The sequence below is a fragment of the Antennarius striatus genome, chromosome 9, assembly GCF_040054535.1.
Source record: "Antennarius striatus isolate MH-2024 chromosome 9, ASM4005453v1, whole genome shotgun sequence".
NCBI classification, from domain to species: Eukaryota; Metazoa; Chordata; class Actinopteri; order Lophiiformes; family Antennariidae; genus Antennarius; species Antennarius striatus.
The window spans coordinates 12,305,033-12,323,738 of record NC_090784.1 but is presented as its reverse complement, the minus strand read 5'-3'; the positions used below and the strand labels follow the sequence as shown (position 1 = coordinate 12,323,738).

At 40.6% G+C, this 18,706-nt stretch overlaps 2 protein-coding genes across 3 annotated transcripts; both read left to right on the top strand.

Moving 5' to 3' along the window:
• The first annotated feature begins 465 nt into the window (after nucleotides 1-465).
• On the top strand, nucleotides 466-12,345 carry znf576.1 (zinc finger protein 576, tandem duplicate 1). The gene is made up of 10 exons (XM_068324825.1): nucleotides 466-505; nucleotides 1,043-1,582; nucleotides 2,694-3,197; nucleotides 3,777-7,058; nucleotides 7,164-7,357; nucleotides 7,437-7,704; nucleotides 9,626-9,823; nucleotides 9,978-10,131; nucleotides 10,334-10,541; nucleotides 10,652-12,345. The coding sequence occupies exons 2-10, from the start codon at nucleotides 1,102-1,104 to the stop codon at nucleotides 11,915-11,917; spliced, it is 6,555 nt and encodes a 2,184-aa protein (XP_068180926.1). The 5' UTR covers nucleotides 466-505; nucleotides 1,043-1,101; the 3' UTR covers nucleotides 11,918-12,345.
• Nucleotides 12,346-13,409: 1,064 nt separating this feature from the next.
• On the top strand, nucleotides 13,410-18,606 carry znf576.2 (zinc finger protein 576, tandem duplicate 2). 2 transcript variants are annotated; one of them, XM_068323755.1, is made up of 5 exons: nucleotides 13,410-13,467; nucleotides 14,242-14,427; nucleotides 14,529-14,644; nucleotides 15,460-15,603; nucleotides 16,893-18,606. In XM_068323755.1, the coding sequence occupies exons 2-5, from the start codon at nucleotides 14,283-14,285 to the stop codon at nucleotides 17,733-17,735; spliced, it is 1,248 nt and encodes a 415-aa protein (XP_068179856.1). In that variant the 5' UTR covers nucleotides 13,410-13,467; nucleotides 14,242-14,282; the 3' UTR covers nucleotides 17,736-18,606. The 2 variants fall into 2 exon arrangements, with proteins under 2 accessions (XP_068179856.1, XP_068179857.1); XM_068323756.1 differs by lacking the exon at nucleotides 13,410-13,467.
• Nucleotides 18,607-18,706: the final 100 nt, after the last annotated feature.

The following is an 18,706-nucleotide window of genomic DNA, read 5'->3' as shown; positions in this document are numbered from 1 at the left end:
GATTATGAATAACTGTTACAGATCACTTTTTTTCAAGTAAAGTTTAAGAGTAGAGGCAATTCGGTTACACTTTTTGTGGTTGTATTTTCTTTGTCTTATAATTTAATGAAATTTTTCTAGTGTGAAATTTAACTAGTTCTGCATATTTTCTCTGTCCTTTGGAGTTTAGAAAATTCATTATTATTTTAATTATCCTAATTATTTTAAATTAAATCTTACATGTGAGCTTCCAATAAACTTGACTAAGGAAGAAGTGTATTTTATCCCACTGTAATAAAATAGACTTGATTAAAGTTAGTCACAAAATTTGGACTGAAATTTGCTGCCGTACGTAGGAAACCTGGTATGAGATGAGAACATATTCGGGAACAGACGTGGAAAAAAAATACATTTCCCATGAATCTGTGCAGCTTGGTCCAACGAGCTCGCGATGTCTGTGGCATCTTCGTTGGTTTTGTGCGGAGCGAAGAGACGGGAAGATGTCTGGGCGTACGAGCGATCTTAGGTAACCAAAATCTGCATCCTACTTCACACTTTCACCTAAAACAGTTTCTGAGAGAGAAGGCACAGAGTTTAGAAGCATATTTGGCGCTATAATAAGCTGCAAATACAAACATTTGCAACCCGTTCTTTTACTGAATTTTATGAATTTAAGCTAACTAAGCTAATGCTATCTGTGCATCTTTGGTTTATGTGGAGGGATTGTTTGATTAAATAATCAGCAACTTACAGCACTGTGTTATCAACAGCTCATGTAGGGTTTCCTTTATTCTCTTTGCTGGGTCACACAAGCGTCTCCAACGCCCCCCTTCCCCCCATGTTCATCGGTCGCCTTTTGTAATACAAATCTATTAAACCCATTCATTCTCTGGTTTCCCAGCTGTCGCCGTGTAGACAACAAAGCAGCTGCAGCTCGTTTGCCTCGTAGAAAATCTGTTTTTTTTTCCTTCCAAATTATTCGTTTGATAAAGTATTTAAAATTCGTGTTTATTTTTTTGTTGGTTTAGCTGTTCAGTTAACAGATATTCTGTGTTCTGTGCAGGGCCTGATCTCCTAGAAACGTACAAACCAGAGCCTTTGAGAAACCAAGAAGTTGGAGCCATGCAGAGTCTAACCGAGTCAAGCGCTGGACCAAAACTTGTCATCACTCCAACCACAGAGAAACCACAAAAGGCGGATACTGGATCTCAGCCAGTACAGGGTGAACCAGATTCACCAGAGGAGGCGAGGACATCTGCCATCTCTACCGAGACTGACACAATGGCACCGCAGGAAAATGGGACACATGTAGAAGCACCTGCGGGCATGGCTGTCACACATGCATTGGAGAAAGAGACTGCAGCTCAGCAGCTGACTGGTCCCTCAAAGAACACTGGAGGGAAGAAGTTTGACTCTTCATCAAAAGAAGGTGCTCCCGTTCAACCAAGCCCAGATAAAAATGCAAATTCCAGCTGTGAGGGACCAAAGACAAAAAAGACTGATAAAGCTGTACGTGACGGTAGGAAATATGTCCCCTCCAAGAAGGCCATGATCGACCCTCTGAAGATGGACATGTCTAAACCGTTGGTTGTGCCTCTCACATGTGAGTGTTTTCACTTTGTGTATGTGTTGTTATGCCTCCAGGAACAAGTTTATGACTCCCCACTGTGAAAATAAAATTATATCACTTTCAAATCACATGATCCTTTTAGTAGGTTCATATCTTTCCCAGTTTACAATATTGGCATGTGGGCATTCTGGACCATGTTATAAACAGATCATTAAGTGAAGCATTTCTATTAGTGTGGTGATGATTGTGTTTTTAGGTTTTAGGTGTTTTAAGTTGAATAGGCATCACAAAGTTCTGTAGTAATTAACTGTGCAAAAATATTTCCTGTATACTATACATTAAATTATTTTATGTTGCATCGACAACCTATCAAAACACAGGAATATTGCAGCAACAAATTATTTAGATCTTTATCAGTGAGGTTATTTTTCTTGATCAGAATAAACCGTTCCCTGACGACTTATCAAGATGCTGATTGAATAACACGGGTTTTGTACATTTGTGTTTCGGTCTGCTTCTGTTCATGGACAACAGTTTTGGTGGACATTACTGCAGTCAGCATGTCATTTTTATGCTCTTAAGAACTTGTGGCCCTGTCATTGTGTTACGTGATAAGACATGCTGCATCCAGAGCCTGGATTACCTTGATCAAATATTCATCTATGCAGATTCAAACAAACAGATTTAAAGTTCTGATCAAATGTTGACACTTTTTGGAAATTTTTAGATAATAACGTGCAACATATAAAAGGTTGTGTAATTCTAAGTCTAATGGGTGTGTTTTTTCTGCGTGATTCTCTCCACGTTATCCGGCTTCCTCCCACCTCCAAAATTATTCAGGTTAGGTGAACTGATCAGTTCTGAATTGTTTGTAGGTGTGAGTGTGTGCGTGAGTGGTTGATTTTCTTCTGTGTGGCCCCACGATGCATTGGCGGTCCGGATTGTACCCTGCCTCTCACCCGTAGTCAGCTGGGACAGCCTCCAGCAACCCCTGTGACCTGCAAAGTGGAAGAAGCTGCTGGGAAATGGAAATGAAAAAATAAAAATGGATGGATGATGGTTGTGCTGTTCTGTTTACCTCTGTTCTTAGAAGTACAGTATGATACATGTGAATAATATTGCCTTCTGTTTTTTTTCTCTCCAGCATCTCAGCTCTCCCTGCAGTGCATTGAGTGCCACATAATCTTCAGTGATCAAAAGAGCAAAGTACGTCATCTGAAGTTGAGTCACCCTGCAGAATATGAACAATGTATACTGAGAAATGCCCTTTTCGCTTGTTATGTTTGTGACCGCCACTTCACAAACTCCACAGAGCTCATGGCCCACCAGAAAGCCCACGTAGAGAAGAAACCCTTCAAATGTCCAATCTGTAGCCAGGCTTTCAAGAAGTCATCAGAGCTCACCCTTCATAAGAAAATTCATTTTGGTTTGGATGGTTATGCCTGCACCGACTGCGGCAAACCTTGTAAAACCATGACACTGCTGAAGTATCACCGCCGAACGCACACTGGAGAGAGGCCATACATTTGTAAGGAGTGTGGAAAGAGATTCACTATGTCCAAAGCTCTTCAGAAACATATGGTATCACACTTTCCAGAGGGAGCTGAAGAAGAAGACAAAGCTAAAGAACAAGTAAAAAAAGATGATGGTAAGAAAAATGCCATCTATGTCAACTTATTTTAAACATTAAAACTAGCATTTTTGCCTAGTTTACAATTTTTCTAGGTGCCACAGTCTGGCCTGCACATTTATCCAGACTGAAATTTCTCATCTGCTTTTTTAGGTTAAATTAATTTATCCTAAAGGCTAAATCCTAAGGATGTAATCTCTTGACAATTTATAAAGCTCAGAAACACATGTGTGAAGGTCATGGTTGATTTTACAATTTAAATTTCTGAACAAATTGCTATGAAATTTTAAGATTAACAGCTTGTCACCAGCATTACTGTAGATAAAGATTTTAACGTGTCCAATATTTTGGTTTGTGACAAAAATATAGCAAAACTAACTTCAAAAGTTATAGATTCACTTACTAAAAGAAAAATCCTGTTAATAGTTAAATTCCAAAAAAATTCAAGTCCTTTTTTAATTTTGTTGATTTAGGCTCATTTTCACATTGTGATAATTTTATTGGCATTGTTGTTGATTCTGAAACTTCTTAAAAATGTGTCCTTAGGTAGCAGGAAATATCCTACAGTGTATCGTAATTCTTTTTTTATTATTTTAGGTGCTTCTACAAAGTATCCGTGTTGTGCATGCAAGGCCACCTTCAAGAGTACCAAGACACGGCTTCATCACATAAAAACGAAGCACAAAATGTTGCCTGCTGCAGCTGGTAATGTCCTTGCAGCTGGGCAGCAAAAGAAGCAAAGTACACCCATCATTACTCCGATACCTTTTTGCCAACCAGCACTTCTACAGGTGGAGCCAAATGGACCTCTGCAAAAAGTTGATGCCAATATTGACACAGAGCAGATTCGCAGACTAATTGAGTCTTTGGGAAATGTGCAGAAAGTCAATCAAGTTGTAATCCTGGGGCAGGTGCCGCCTCATGCCCCACCGTTGGCAGTGCAGCAACTTTCACAAGTGGCGGAGTCAGGGAATTTTAATCTCAATCCACCGCAAGTAGACTTCATGGGAATGAAACAGAATGAATCTAACATGGTGGGATTGGCTCAGTCTAACGTCCTATGTGAGGCAATGGAGCAAACAATTATATTGGAACCTATTACACCAGAAGGACAATTGGAAACCCCCTCTTTCACTGAAATGAGTTCCCACATAGTAGTAGGTGAAAATATAGAACTAACACTTGTTCCAAGTGAACAAACAGGAAGGCTTGTGGGAGAAGAAATGCACCAGATCTTCCAGCAGTCTAACAATAGTGCAATTCAGTCTGGTGCTGTGGACCAAATGGTTTGCCAGAATGAGGTAGATATGCTCAAACAAAACCTGGAGGAAACAGTCATATTAGAACTTACCCCAGCCTTGATACCAACAGTGGAGTTGGAACAATCCCAAACTGTGCCACAAGAAGAAATCCCATCCTCGTCTGTGGTACCAACCACGGGAATGGAGAAGATTCCTGAGCAGACTCCAGATCAGACTGTAATAGCTGAGCCGGAGGTGGACCCAGAAGTCCCACCAATGCTGCATACGGTTGAGTTGGAGTTGATCCCTTTACAAAGAGAACAACAGGACTTTCCCTCTGGCTCATTTGTTCCATCAGATACCCTTACACAAACTCCAAGTGTATTTGAAAGCAATCCCAAAAAAGATGTTGATTTCCAGATGCAGACAGTAAGTCCAGATCATGTTCACTCTGTGATGGATGGAGACACATCACAAAACACACAGGAAGAGTCAACACAAAAAAATGTTGATAAAGAACCACCTGAAAAACCGCCTGTAAATAAAAAAAGGAATCAGAACCTGGTGGAAAATCTAAATGAAATAAATGGTCCGTCCCCTGAAGACAAGGTTCTTTCACAAGGGGAGGCAAAACAAGTACCACAGATCTCCGAGTTACCCATAAGTGTAATGTCGGCTCAAGAACTGGTGAAAGTACGGAAAAGAAAACCAGCTAGGGCATTTATATTTCAAGGATATATGCAAGAACTGGTTGGATCCATGTACAGTGATGACTTTCCAATTCAAAGCCGGCCTGCTAAACGCCAAAGATCGAAAAAATCTCATCTGGTAGTTAAATTTGGTCCACAAAGTAAAGAGAAAAATAAAACAAAGAAATCATCACAGCAGCGTAAGCAAGCACAGGGGGATGTGATGAAAGAGAAGAAAACATCAAAAAAGATCCCTGAAACTAAAGTACCATTGCAGAAGAAAGGAAGAAAGAAAAAACAGGACAAGAATGTGGGACATTCCGTATCTCAAGCTCAAATTAAATCGCCACCATTGACCCAGGACCTACAAATGAAAGAGGATACAAGAAAAAATAAAATGAAAAAGCAAAAAGCCGTAGCCCCAGGTTGTGTTACACATGTAAGTGAGCACAAAACTGCAGCATCACCCATTTTTAAAAAAACAAAACAAGCAAAAGAGATGCAAAAAAGCAAGACCAAGAATGCAAAGGATGGAAATCGAAAGAAAAGACAAAAAAAGGAAAAAATTAATACTGCTTCACCAGACATTGCTGGACCACAAAAAACTCAAGATGCTCTTCTTCTCCTGAAAGGACATAAGCAGCCACAACTGAAAGTTTACAAATTAGACACACCAAAGGCATCAAGTCAGACAAAGGAGACTTCACCTCGATCTCCAACAGTGCCTCAACAGAGTAAAGGCAACAAACTCAAACATCCTGTCAGTGATTCAACAAATAATTTCAAAGCAGAAGGTAAGAAAAAAGGAGGGAGACCCAAGAAGAACCTCAAAGCTCTTTCACTGTTGTCCTCGCTGCAGGTTTCCTGTCAGTCGTCTGAGACATTGCCTCCTAAGCAAAAGGCCACCAGGAAACGTAAAGCCTCCTCAAAAGTGGAGATCGAAGGAGTGATATCTTCTCATTCTAAGCGTGCTTTGGAGTGTAAGGACTGTGGAGAGAGATTTAGTGAAGTCTCATCCCTTCAGAAACACAAGGCGACAGTGCACATTATAGAGAGTCCGGGTCTCACTTACACCAATGGAAATATCTTTGAAGGTGTGTCAAAATCGGATCTTTACCGGTTTCCAAAACAACACAATCATTTGGTTGGGATGATAAATGCTGCCACAGACTGGGATACTGAGCCAGAGGTTGGAGAGATGGCGTTAGAAGACAGAGAGCGAAATGTTTCTTTTCCAGCATTGATTCCATCCCCTTCTTTACCTGGCCCCCCCACAGAAGTTGAAATGAGTGGCTATGGAGATAAGGGTGGAAATAAAGCAAAAGCACTTGATCAATCACCTACCTCTCCAGAAGTACACCCACCATCTGATCAAAAAGAAAATAGTAAGACCCCGCATACAAAGAGTTGTGAGAAGGGGGAGTCTTTGACATTAGGTGAGGACAAGCAAGAAGAAGGGACTCTGAAGAATGTCGGCTCAGAAGCTGAAGTCCAGGGTGTTGTGGAAGAAGACATCAAGGAGGATTTACTTCTTGAGGTAGATTTGGTCACTGTTGGGGAGCAAAATGAGAGTCATGAGCCAACTTCCCATGAAGTCAATGTTCCCCAAATTGAATCAAATGAACCCAGTAATCGAAGCACTGGGCAAGTTAGTAATGAAACAGAAAAAAGTCTTGCGTCACAGACTGTGTCATGCTCTACTCATCAAATGGATGTGAAAGAAGAAGCGGAGGAAATCTTGGTCCAGAAGAAAAAAGAGAGTGGCGCTGTTGTGAGGAATACTACAAGGGGTTGGAGAAGAACAGGATGTCTTAAAAGGGACATGATATCAAAGACTGTTTCAGTTATACATGCTAACAAACAAACAGAATCAGACAAGGAACAGGAGGAATGTCGGATAGTTTACGAAATGCATCCTGTAACATCTGATACAGAAGCCAATTTTGAAGGTAAGACTAGTCCAAAAAATTCAATGACAGACACCATTTTGGAATTTGAGACCAACAAAGCTACTGATCCTCCCACACCTTTACCCTCTATACCATCTATATTAGAGGAATCATCTGAAGAGCAAGTCGTGTTTGAGCTGAAGTCAGTCACCACCAGTGTTGAAGAGGTGATGAATCAAAGAGGTCTGCAAGGTGGAGACAAACAAGATAGGGACCAATCTCCTGGAATCATACTTGAGAAATTCCTCATGTCAAGACAAAGAATGACTTGTGACCAGGAGACAAACATTGAAGGACAGGTCAGATACTAATTATATAAATCATATGCATTTAACCCAAATGATGAATTCCACATGCTCACATTTATTTTCATTTCAGGCACAGGTAAACCTTGAGAATGAAGTTCAGGTCCTGAGAAGCCAGGAGATCAAGGTTGAAGAGAGTCTTCCAGATGCGTTAGCAGTTGCCACCCCCTGTCAAAATGGGGAAAATACAGTTGTGCAGCCACAGCATCATCGTGACATAAGGACTGTTTTGGTGAAGGAGGAGAGCACGCAAGTGTTTACTGAGGTCCAGTCCATGCAGAGCAGCAGACACGTCCAATGGAATGCAGATCCAGTCAACAATGAAGACACCTCCAGTTCACGTAAGTGTAATTACAGGTGCACTTTAAAGCATTTTGGGTAATGCAACAGAAAAATGTAATGCACATGTTGGTGTATAATGTATGCAGGGCTTTAAGTATAATGTTTTACCAATCGGTTCGTTCCGAACAAAAACAGCATTATAATGTTTCCGATTTTACGTTCCACCCATGAAAGGACATTCCTGAACCGGTTAATAACATTCCTTGTACACATAAATAGGTAGGTAGCTTTAGGACTTTTAAATTGACAATTAAAGCAATTAGTTTATATACTGCAGATTTGTCCCTACAGTAAACAGGACAACAACACTGATCCACTTATGGAACAGACGATAGAGAATCAGTGGGAGACAGAGAAGTTGCGGCAGTTTATGATGCAACAATGTTTGTGTATGTCAGAGCTCACCGGGGAGAGAACACTTGAAGCTCTCAGTGAAACATCTTGTGATCGATCAAGAACAGAAAGAAAACACCGATACATGTCCGGAGCGTCAGAGGAAGTCCACCGAAGGAGATTAATTGCTACAAAGCGCTGGCATACGGGGACACACTGCACTGAAAACGACTGGCAGCCAAAGAGTTAATGTCTAAATCAAACACTTTTTCAGATTGACACTGCAGTGTGTCCCTCAGAGGTGAGAAACACTGCTATTTGCGAGGGGCTCAGAGTAGAGCTGCTGCTCCTTCGCGTGGAAAGGAGTCAGTCGAGGTGGTTTGGGCATCTGGTGCGGATGATTCCGGGACGCCGAGGTGTTTCTGGCACGTCCAACTGGGAGGAGACCTCGGGGCAGACCCAGGACCAGGTGGAGGGATTATATCTCAACACTGGCCTGGGAACGTCTTGGGATCCCCCAGTCAGAGCTGGTGGATGTGGCCGGGGAAAGGGAAGTTTGGGGCTCCCTGTTGAAGCTGCTGCCCCCACGACCCGACTACGGATAAGCAGTGGAAGATGGATGGATGGAGACTGCAGTGTTTACCTGTTATGAATATAATCGAGATTGGGAGACGGCTTTTCCTTGACTGTTGGTGATGTGCCTCATCATCTGTCTGCTGTCATCACACATTTAGTGAATGACAGGAAGGGGAACATGAGGTCAGATATTTTTTTTAAAAAATATCTAAAAAAAACAAAAACGTAATATCTGATTACAATTATTTTCTGTTCCGATTCTGTTCCGGAACATTAGAAAATACTAAGTTTTTGTTTTTGTTTTGTTTTCTGGTTTTTGTTTTCGTCCCATGAACCGTTTCTATAGAAGGTGTATGATTTTATGGAAAAGAGAAAATAATGTTAGCATGAGGACTGTGCGGTTATTTGTGTCTGTTGACTTTGCCTTGGACCATGTACAAACAAGATGTAATCCTATACAGAGAGAAGATGTAGTAGACTCCTCTTTGAGCTTATTCTTCAGCTATAGTCTACGGGCACACAAACACAGAGTCTGAACAAGACAGGAAAGCAAAGAAAACCCCTAGCTTTTGTTGTCCCAAATTTAAATGATAACTCTTAAACACATAAAGCATAAAATTTACACACTGTTTGATTAACCTGCACAGGAAGCATGTAAGAATGTTAATGTCGAGTGTAATGTCCTCCATACTCTTACTGTCAGTTTGTTTCCAACAAAAACAACACTGCAAATAAAATACTGGACAAATTCCTACTGTTTGTAGACAAGAAACTTATTTTTGAAACCACAAATTTACACATAACAGTATTTGCAGAGCTTTGGAGGTGTTGTTTTGAGAATTTCTGAACTGCTTCGTCATATTTATGGCAAGGTGCGATAGTCACATAGTTGCTTTATTATGGAAATGGAATTAATAGATAGTGGTGGTAAAACAATTTTGTGGACTGCAACAGCAGTTTGTTGACCTTGAATAACTTTAAACGGAAAATTTTGGCTTTTTTCTTTTTCAGTCATCAATAGTGCTGAAACAATAAGGGAGTGTCACGAATCCCCTGATTTCAACACCAGCCAGTGTATCTTCTATCCAGTGAAGGAGGAGGACAGGGAGGTTCTACTGGGTGCCGCTCGGTCTGTCAGTGGAAATGTAACCACAGGAACACCTACTGATGCCATATTGACAGATCATCAAGAAACAGACAATAATCTAGGTGGGTTAGTCTATTTTACAATAATATATGTATTTTTGTATGAATGATTAGATTGTAGATACACAAGTTCTTTTTTCTGTTTTAAAAACAGGATTACTTGTTATTAATACCTTTAAAGTCACTGCTTGATAAAATACTAATCTGTGTCCACCAGACCTCCAAGACTTCCTCCTTCAGAGCTCAGATGAAGAGGATGCGGACAGTTTTGAATTGGCTGATCCCCAGCTTGACACCGAAGCAGAAATATTGACCTACTTCTACAAGAACGAAACAAGCAACGCACGACAGCCAGATGAAATATCACAGAAGTACAATAAATCTTTTTTTTCTCTCAAACCCTCAGTGCTGAAAACATTACAGTTTTCTGTAGCTTTAAATTTTCTACAAATATAGAAATTGGGGAAAAACTTAGGCTTTTAGTGATTAATGTGTTTGAAATAAGTAATTGTTTGTTTTTGTATGTGGCGTTCAGTGTTGTGTCCATGATAATTTTTCTTTTTTATCCCACAGTTTTCCAAATTCAGTGAGCCAACTCGAAACACTAGGAGATAGAAACAAAACCAGAGAACCTATTGAATATTTCTCAAAGTATTTTGGTTGGGACACCTGGGTAGAAATTGCCAGCTGCACAAATGAGTTGTCTAAACTGCCAAACCCTGTCACGGGAAGAGAGGTTGCTCAATTTGTTGGGATCCACATCGCAATGGGAACTTTGAAGGTTTGTGCTCCGTTAAACCTTTGGTCTTGAATGTTTATTTAGCTTTATTAATTTGATGCAAAACTATATTTCGTATCTAATTGTTTTTCCTCTTTTTTGTTGTTTTTTAGTTTCCCAGTCTGAAGCTCTACTGGGAGGACCTGACAAAGGTGCCCTTGATTGCTGAAGCCATGCCACTTTCCCGTTTTCACCAGTTGACTCGCATTTTGAAGTTTGCTGCAAAGGATTCAGTCATTAGTAATATGCAGGAAGGCAGACACGACTGTGGATTTCAAAATGCAGAGCAATGTAAAAATCCCCCAAGCAGACAAAGTGAACTTTTTCAGCAGAGAAACAAGCAGAATGACCTGAATAGTCCAGCAGGTCAAACTGATCCCCTGTGGAAGACAAGGCCATTGTTGCATCGTTTCAAAGCTGGGTGTCTGTCACTGAGATGGGACGATCATTATGTCATTGACCAATACCCACTTCCTTTAACCAGGAAGATTCACAATAATTCTCCTTCTCTCATTTGTACAACATTGATTGGATTTGGTGGTTTTCTCTTGAATGTGGATCTTAAGGTTGGTCTGTCTAGCAAAGACGATGCAGTAGAAAATATTGCCCCAAAAGGCAGTATGGTGTATCTCTGCAAACAAGAACACTCCACCCCTGCTATGCTGGAGCGTCTCCTACTTGCTGGAGTTCACGGAGCCGGCAGGGTGGGAGGAGCTCGTGGACAGATCGGAGATGAGTTTGTGAGCTCAGACGGGAAGCTGATGTTGCGTAGATCACACTGGGGCTTCATACTTTCTACTGCCGGAAACAGCCAGAGGAACATGGGGTCACTCATCGACAACTTCGAGAAAGCACAAATGTCAGCTCACATGAGCAGAGATCTACGAAATCTTTACTCTATCCCTCTCACCACCACCGCCCCAACCTGCTGGCCTCAAGCTGTGCTCTGGTACCTAACAGATCTGGCTTTGGTCAACTCCTGGCTCCTCTACAGACAGGACCACAGGGTGGGATCTACACCTTTGACTCTCATGGACTTTAGATTACAGGTGTCCAAGGCATTAATCCTCTCCATTGATGCTGATAGCCGGGACTCAATTCCCTCTCAACCCCCCATAGAGAAAACTCATACAGCAAACGACACACCCAATCCTAGCTTGTTGGAAGAAAGTCCTTTGCCAGATGCAGCCACGCGGTTTGATGGTTCAGGTCACTGGCCTGAGCAGCTTGGGGAGGGAGAGGGAGGCCGGTGTCGTTTTAAAGACTGTCGGAGAACATCTCGAGTGCTATGCCTTAAATGCTGTGTCTTTCTTTGTATTTCACGCAACCACAACTGCTTTTTGAATTTCCATAGTCAAGGGAGTTTGGGAAAGCAGTAGTAACCACATCAGAATTCATTCTGTATCTTTAAACATTTCCCATTCTGCTTGAGAGTGTAACTGGGTTCATGTAAACCAAGATAATGAAAACATAGCTCTAATCTCCTCACAGCCCTATCCATGATGCCTTTCAGTGTCATTCTTTCGTTGGATCATTGTGGTGCAGTTTTAAAAATATCAAAATGCATTGTGTTGTAGCCTGTATTGTCAGTGTAAAAATGAATTTTTGTTTCCAAAATGTTAATATGTTCATAGCCATACATTTTATGCAGCTAATTTTGCAAAAGATGTGATTTTGACATTACAGTTACTGTGATGTTTTTTTTTTTTAAATACAGTATTTATTACACATGACATTGGGATATTCTCTGATGAGCCAGTTTTAGGCTTCATACATTTGACATTATTTATTTGAATTAAAAAAAAAATTACGAACAATAAAATACAGATGAATGAAATAGATACATTGTTGTTTTTCTGTGTTTGATTATTACTGATGATATTTCACATTTGAAATAACTATTTTGAAATACATACACAAGGAGGTTAGAAATGCACCACTGTGTTGGTGTCATAGATTGTCATATTTAAAAAAAAACCCCACTTTGTTCTTGAAGGTTGAAACAGAGATTTGCTCTGCCTACAGGTTTCTGCAGCGATAATGAAGTTAACCTTTACCGATGAATAGATGACCAGTTGCTTCTAATTCAACACTGGATGATTTCCATAACCTGGATGAAGGGTGAGCCACACAAGTGTTTTGATTTAGTTTTTTAACCATTTTGACTCTAGTGACCCTTGTAATTTATAAAATAAATATAAGGTTTTGACAAAAAAAAAAAGTTCTGAGTGCATTCACTAACTTGTAAACAAAGATATGACAAAAATATGGGGACATGAGCAAAACAAGTAGGGAATGCTGCAAATGTGTTAAAGATTGATTACAACACATTTGCAGGTGTTTTCTGTGGCTAAAACATGTAATAAATGGGTGATTTAATCTGAATTTGTCCGGACGTGGATGGAAGACGGAAGTAAACAAACCATTAACAGCTCAGTGAATTTAAATAACGAACCCACTTTTCACGACGTTGTTTTCGGTCACGTGACGGACTTCACGCATAGATATAGAGTAAATAGAAAAGATCGGTCGCTTCAAACCCATGCTCATGACGGTGTAAGCGGGTTTTTGCGTGTTTCTTCAGACCGTATGCGTTATAATACAACGGAATATCTGCTGTGGTACGATTTTTAAAATAAAATATTTGATCAAAGTAATGTTATGTAAATATTTTATTCATTCCCATTTATTGTTTGCATTTCCCTCTCACATATTACGATACATGGTGTTGCTTTGTATCAGCGAGGGAAGGAATAGTTTGATTTTTACCATATGCTCTAAAGTTTTGCATGAACATTACCAATAGGAAGACTCGTCAGCCATTTTGGTTGTGCCAATGTCTGTCACAACCATCCGCCAGTAAGTGTCCGATCTATCCGTTGTACATCTTTATGGTCAACTCTCAGTCAAACTACAAGAGCGGTTCGAGGTAACGTAAACGTCTTTTCAGATTAATATTTGTGATTTAAGTCATTTACTATTCGTATACATATTATCGTGCACCATATTTATATTTAGAAAGTGGATGCAAGGGGAGAAAAACGGGAGAAAAGTTAGTGTGGTAATGGGAGCGAAAAGTCGTCAACCCTTTTTGAATGGCAGCCAGTGTTGTTAATGCTAACTACTAGCAGGCTAACGTTAGCTTGTGGTAGCCCGCTCGATATCCTGGTCCTTCAGGATTAGCACTAGCTAACAGTTACGTTCACGGGCATCAAGTTGAAGCATTCATCCATCATGCAAATGGTCTCAGTTTAAATTCTAGACCCGTTAAGGCATTTAAATCAAGTAAATGGTCACCGGATGCTCGTAGGCAGACATGCAGCTAGTTAGCCTAGCTAGCGGCCCTGCGGGTAGAAGCGAACGTAAATGTTGACGAGATGAAACTTGACTGGTTCCTGTATGAATTGAATTAGCTGTTAGGTAACACTAAACAACAAATTACGGTATATTTTAAGATGCATATTAAAACGTTTACTTAGCTTTTACTGCTGCCCAGTGTAAATGCAAAACATTTTTATTGTTCATCTGTTGAACGTAATGGATTCATAATGCAATTAATAACATTTTGGAATATGATATTTTATATTCATGATAAGCTGCAATTGTCAACCGGATTATAACATACCGCAATTTCAACTTTATATGTATCGGTACTTTGATTTGACATCGTTTTTGTTTCCCCTTCGTTCTTTAAATTATTAAGGAAAGTTGTGGGTGCCTGTTGATACGACGTCGTTTACAAGAATGGACTCAGACATTTTGAACATAGAGGACATCGTGATGGGACGGGGACTGCCAGACCCCCCTCCAGAGGTTCCACCTGAAAAGCCCGTGGAGCCCTACAAATCTGTTACTTCTAATGGACCCCCGGCGCCACCTGTTCAGTCCTGTAAGTTGTACAAGTCATTCATTTGAGCTAAATCTACTTGTACATCTGAAAAACCAACTTTGTCATTTTGTGATGTCTGTTATTGCTTTATGTCCATTTAGACCAGCATGAAAACCTGCAGTGTTTCCAGTGCTTTATCACGTTCTGCAGTGCCAAAGCCAAGGAAAGGCATATGAAGAAAAGTCACCGGGAAGAGTACAAGCAGCAGCTTCAGCAGGTGATTTTGGTTCTTGAAACATTTTGTGAAGGAAGCTTTTTAATATACAGTGATCCCTCGTTAATGCGTTCCAGGACCACCCGCAAATATCGAAATTCCGCGATACTGCGAAAAACTATTTTATTATTTACAGTGAATTAAACATTCATGAACCCTTCCCATACTGATATTAAACCACCTTATATCTGTATTACCTTTTCCCACACGCTTATAGATTGTTGAAAGCACTTTTAAGTGTTTCTTGAATACATGTGCTGCGTTCCGCGAGTCTCGGAACGCAGCGCACTTTCCTGATGTTGTCAGCCAATAGAATGCGCGTACGGTATCACGTGACGACCTACTAAAAATCCTCGATGAGGTGAAGCTGGGCATCTTGAAGTGCGAATGCGCGAGGGATTTACTGTATTTGTAATCAGTGTTCATCAGATTTTCTAAAGCACAAACTACAGTCAGCCATACATGCAGACATTGAATGTACAACTGTTTGTGTCTTACAAACAGTTGCCTTTTTCTGCCTTGTGAATATATGTTGAAATTACCACTGTGATGGTGACTGAGAGCTGAAGTGCATTCATTTTTCCTAACTTGTGTCTAAGTTAGCAACTGACCTGCAGTGAGCTTGTTTTACACAGCATTAAAGATAGATGGACACTATTTTTGCTGTGCTGCTTGTAATTAACCAAAACATCTGACTGAAGCATATCTGACAAACTTGGATACAACATTTTAAGAAGTTATAGTTTACAAGTACTTATTGTCATTGAATTCCATTTTTGCCATTATCAAACTTTAATGTAATTTTATTGTCTCACCAGGGAAACACATTGTTCACATGTTACGTGTGTGACCGCACATTTCCCTCATCTGAGGAACTGACTCTGCACCAGCCAACACACAGCAAAGACGACAAGCCCTTCAAATGCGTTCACTGCAAAGAGAGCTTTAAAACGTTCTCTGAGGTGAGTGAAATTTTAAAGTTCATTTTTTCTGGGAAAATTGCTTGTAAATAACTATGAATTGTAAGTGAATGTAAAAATTTTGTCAAATAGTTTACCGTATTTTACAAACCATATCGTATAAAGAGGCGCAGCCTAAATTCTGGAGTTTGTTTCTGTACTTAAACTATACATACGGTGCACTTTATTGTTTGGCGCATGCTAGAACAAGGTAACAGAAGCGAAACAATGACTGAGATTGAACTGTGTTGTACGACGTATTTAAAATTTAAAAATACAACAGCGTTATTTTTAGAAATATTATTTAATTTTTTGATCAGTCCGTGGTAAATCCTTTGAAGTCCTCATCTTCGGTCTCTGAATTGAGCAACTCCACAATTTCAGTATCGCTGTCGGAGTCCATCTTGTTTCTGGGTGGCTGCCCAGTAATGATGCCGGCTTCTGCGAAAGATCGGATGATTGTCGAAGCAGATACGTTACTCCAGGAATCCACAATCCACTCACATATTGTGGTGTAACTTACTTGGCACTGCCTCCCAGTCTTGGTAAACGTGTGTTCACCGTCTCTCATCCATTGCTCCCACGATGCACGTAGCTTAACTTTAAGCTGTTTAAACCAATGTCCAGCGGTTGGAGTTCTTTAGTTCTTCCTCCTGGGATGATTGCAAGCTCCGAATTCAGTTGCTTCACATGACAGTAGAGATCCTCCTCCCGGCTGTTCTTTGTCCAGAATCCATCGCTCCAGCTCGTCTTCCAACTCGACCATCTTGTTGCCACGGAAACTAAGTTTGGTTTTCTTAACTTGGTGCAGTTGATTCTCTTGCTTCCTCCACTTTTGAACCATATCTTTGTTAATTTTAAATTCTCTCGTGGTCACTGTATTACCGTTCACAACCGTGTAACTGATAGCCTGGAGTTTAAATAGTGCTTCGTAAACATGTCTCTTCCCTGATGCCATTGTCCGGGGTCTTTAGCCAAACAGATGTGGTACCTCCCGGAGGGGTGCCGGAGGTAGCCTTGCGTCACGTTCTAATTGGTTTATCGCTGTTGGCGTATGTAGTGATGTATTACGTCCTATGTTGGTGGAAAATGGCCAATCTGGCGGAGCGCTGACTAAAATTGCTCAAAAACATTTTTAAAGCTTTTCAAACTTCAGTTTAGACATTAAGCGCTTTGTGTTAAGAGGGGCAGCGCTGATTTTTGAGAAAATTAAAGGCTTTCAAGCGCGTCCTATGGTGTGCAAAATAGGGTATATTAAATTCATTTGTACACTTCTTTCCACTCCTTGGCAGCTCACAGCCCATAGAAGACAGTCGTGTCCAGAGAAGCAGTTGGTATGTAAAGATTGCAATGAAACCTTCCGGAGTGCTGGACTCCTGCGTACCCATCGTCTGACCCAACACCCCCGCCCAGACGTAGAAACAGCAGAACTATCGGAGGACTCTACCAAAACTCACCGCTGTCAGAAATGTGGTCAGGGCTTTGAAACAGAGTCAGAGCTGTTGGCGCACCAGGAGAAGTACCCTGAAGGTCAGCAGTGCAATGGCAGTGTAACGACTGTCAAGAAACGTGGAAGGCCTTCCAAAGCTGAAGATCCAGCAGTTGCCGAGAAAAAAGGAAAGCGGAAAAAGAAGGATGATGCAGAAGCACCTGAGGAGGCAGCGAAGACCACCGACACGTCAGAGGTAGTGGCTGTACCTCCAGCAGAGGAGAAAGGAAAAGCAGGTGGAGCAAAGCGTGGCCGTCCTCCTAAAGCAGCAACAAAATCAGAAGTAGAAGATAAGAGTTCTGGAGATGATAGTCAGACTCCAGGAAAGGGAAAAAAACCTAAAGCAGATTCCCCTGTGTCTCGTCAGCAACCCTGTCCAGATTGTGACCTCACTTTTCCGACCCTGATTCTGCTCCGTGCTCACAAGAAGGAGAAACACACCCCACGCAAAGCCCATCCCTGTGAAGAGTGTGACGAGAGCTTTGCTCGTCCAGAACAGCTGGAGGCCCACATGTCACGAGCGCACGCCGTGGGGCGCTTTGCATGCGCAGTGTGCGGGAAGAGCTTCGGCCGTGAACGCACCTTGAAAGCTCATGAGAAAAGCCACCCAGAGGAAAAACCTGAAAACCCCAGTTCAAAGAGATAATTGAAACACGGGGATTTTGCAGAGAGTATGTTTTTTGAAGATTTTAGTGAGAAATCCCCCACCCCCCCTTTTCTGTTTTTATGGGAGATCTGAGCTCCAGATGATGTATCAGACATGTTTGTAATGGTTCTGAAAGCAACATTTTAGCAAGCTTTGGAAATTGAGTTTTGATTATGGTCTGGTACATTCTGGACACATCTCATAAATTGACTAATGAAATGTTGATAAATCCATTAATTACTCCTGTTGTCACAAAACAGTTGATTTGTGAAAACAAGCAGTTTTGATTAACCTTTTTAAATGATTTGTGTGAATTTTTTTAAAGTCTCAAATGTGTGTGGTGTGAATTTATTACTCAAATGTCTTGATTTCAACTCACATTTAAAAAAAAAAATTCCTCTTGTTTTCAGAAAAGTACATATTTTGAGGCATATTAGATGCCCAGTAGAATTAGAATGTTTAAACAGTTTGTCAAAAGACACTTGTGATGTACAGCTTCATTCATATTTTTGAATTTTTACACCTAATATTTTATGTTCATTTCTAAATTAAGTCTCATTGAGGAAGAATTTTAAAAATTCCTTAAGTTCTCCCTCAAATATTTTTAGCCTAAATGCTACAGATTCATTGTAGAGTATTTGGTATATCAGCGGAAATGACCCACTTAAAGTCTGTTTTATCTTTTCTCTGATTAGAATAATGTTTTATCTTTTGGACATTCTTAAATGGAATGCATGGCTCTTCAATGCCTTGGAGCCCCACAACAAACTCTGCATCATGTATTATTCACTAATTAGATTGCTTCTCTCCCCACTTCAATGTGTTTGGACTCTGCTCAAATGTAATAAAACATGTATCCTAAGGGAGGCTGCTGGAGAAGTTGCTTGCCTTGTCTTTGTTCTCATTTGAAATGGCACAAAATGTCTCACATTTAGTGATATGAAATTGATTCAGAATCAGACACATGCTGG

What these genes read in the sequence shown, in the direction of transcription:
- znf576.1 (XM_068324825.1), top strand. Translation starts at nt 1,102, where the DNA reads ATGCAGAGTCTAACCGAGTCAAGCGCTGGACCAAAACTTGTCATCACT. An exon ending in AGAAACAGACAATAATCTAG is followed by an intron (nt 9,824 to 9,977) that starts GTGGGTTAGTCT and finishes TGTGTCCACCAG; the next exon opens with ACCTCCAAGACTTCCTCCTT. An exon ending in CCAGATGAAATATCACAGAA is followed by an intron (nt 10,132 to 10,333) that starts GTACAATAAATC and finishes TTTATCCCACAG; the next exon opens with TTTTCCAAATTCAGTGAGCC.
- znf576.2 (XM_068323755.1), top strand. Translation starts at nt 14,283, where the DNA reads ATGGACTCAGACATTTTGAACATAGAGGACATCGTGATGGGACGGGGA. An exon ending in GGCGCCACCTGTTCAGTCCT is followed by an intron (nt 14,428 to 14,528) that starts GTAAGTTGTACA and finishes ATGTCCATTTAG; the next exon opens with ACCAGCATGAAAACCTGCAG. An exon ending in GCTTTAAAACGTTCTCTGAG is followed by an intron (nt 15,604 to 16,892) that starts GTGAGTGAAATT and finishes ACTCCTTGGCAG; the next exon opens with CTCACAGCCCATAGAAGACA.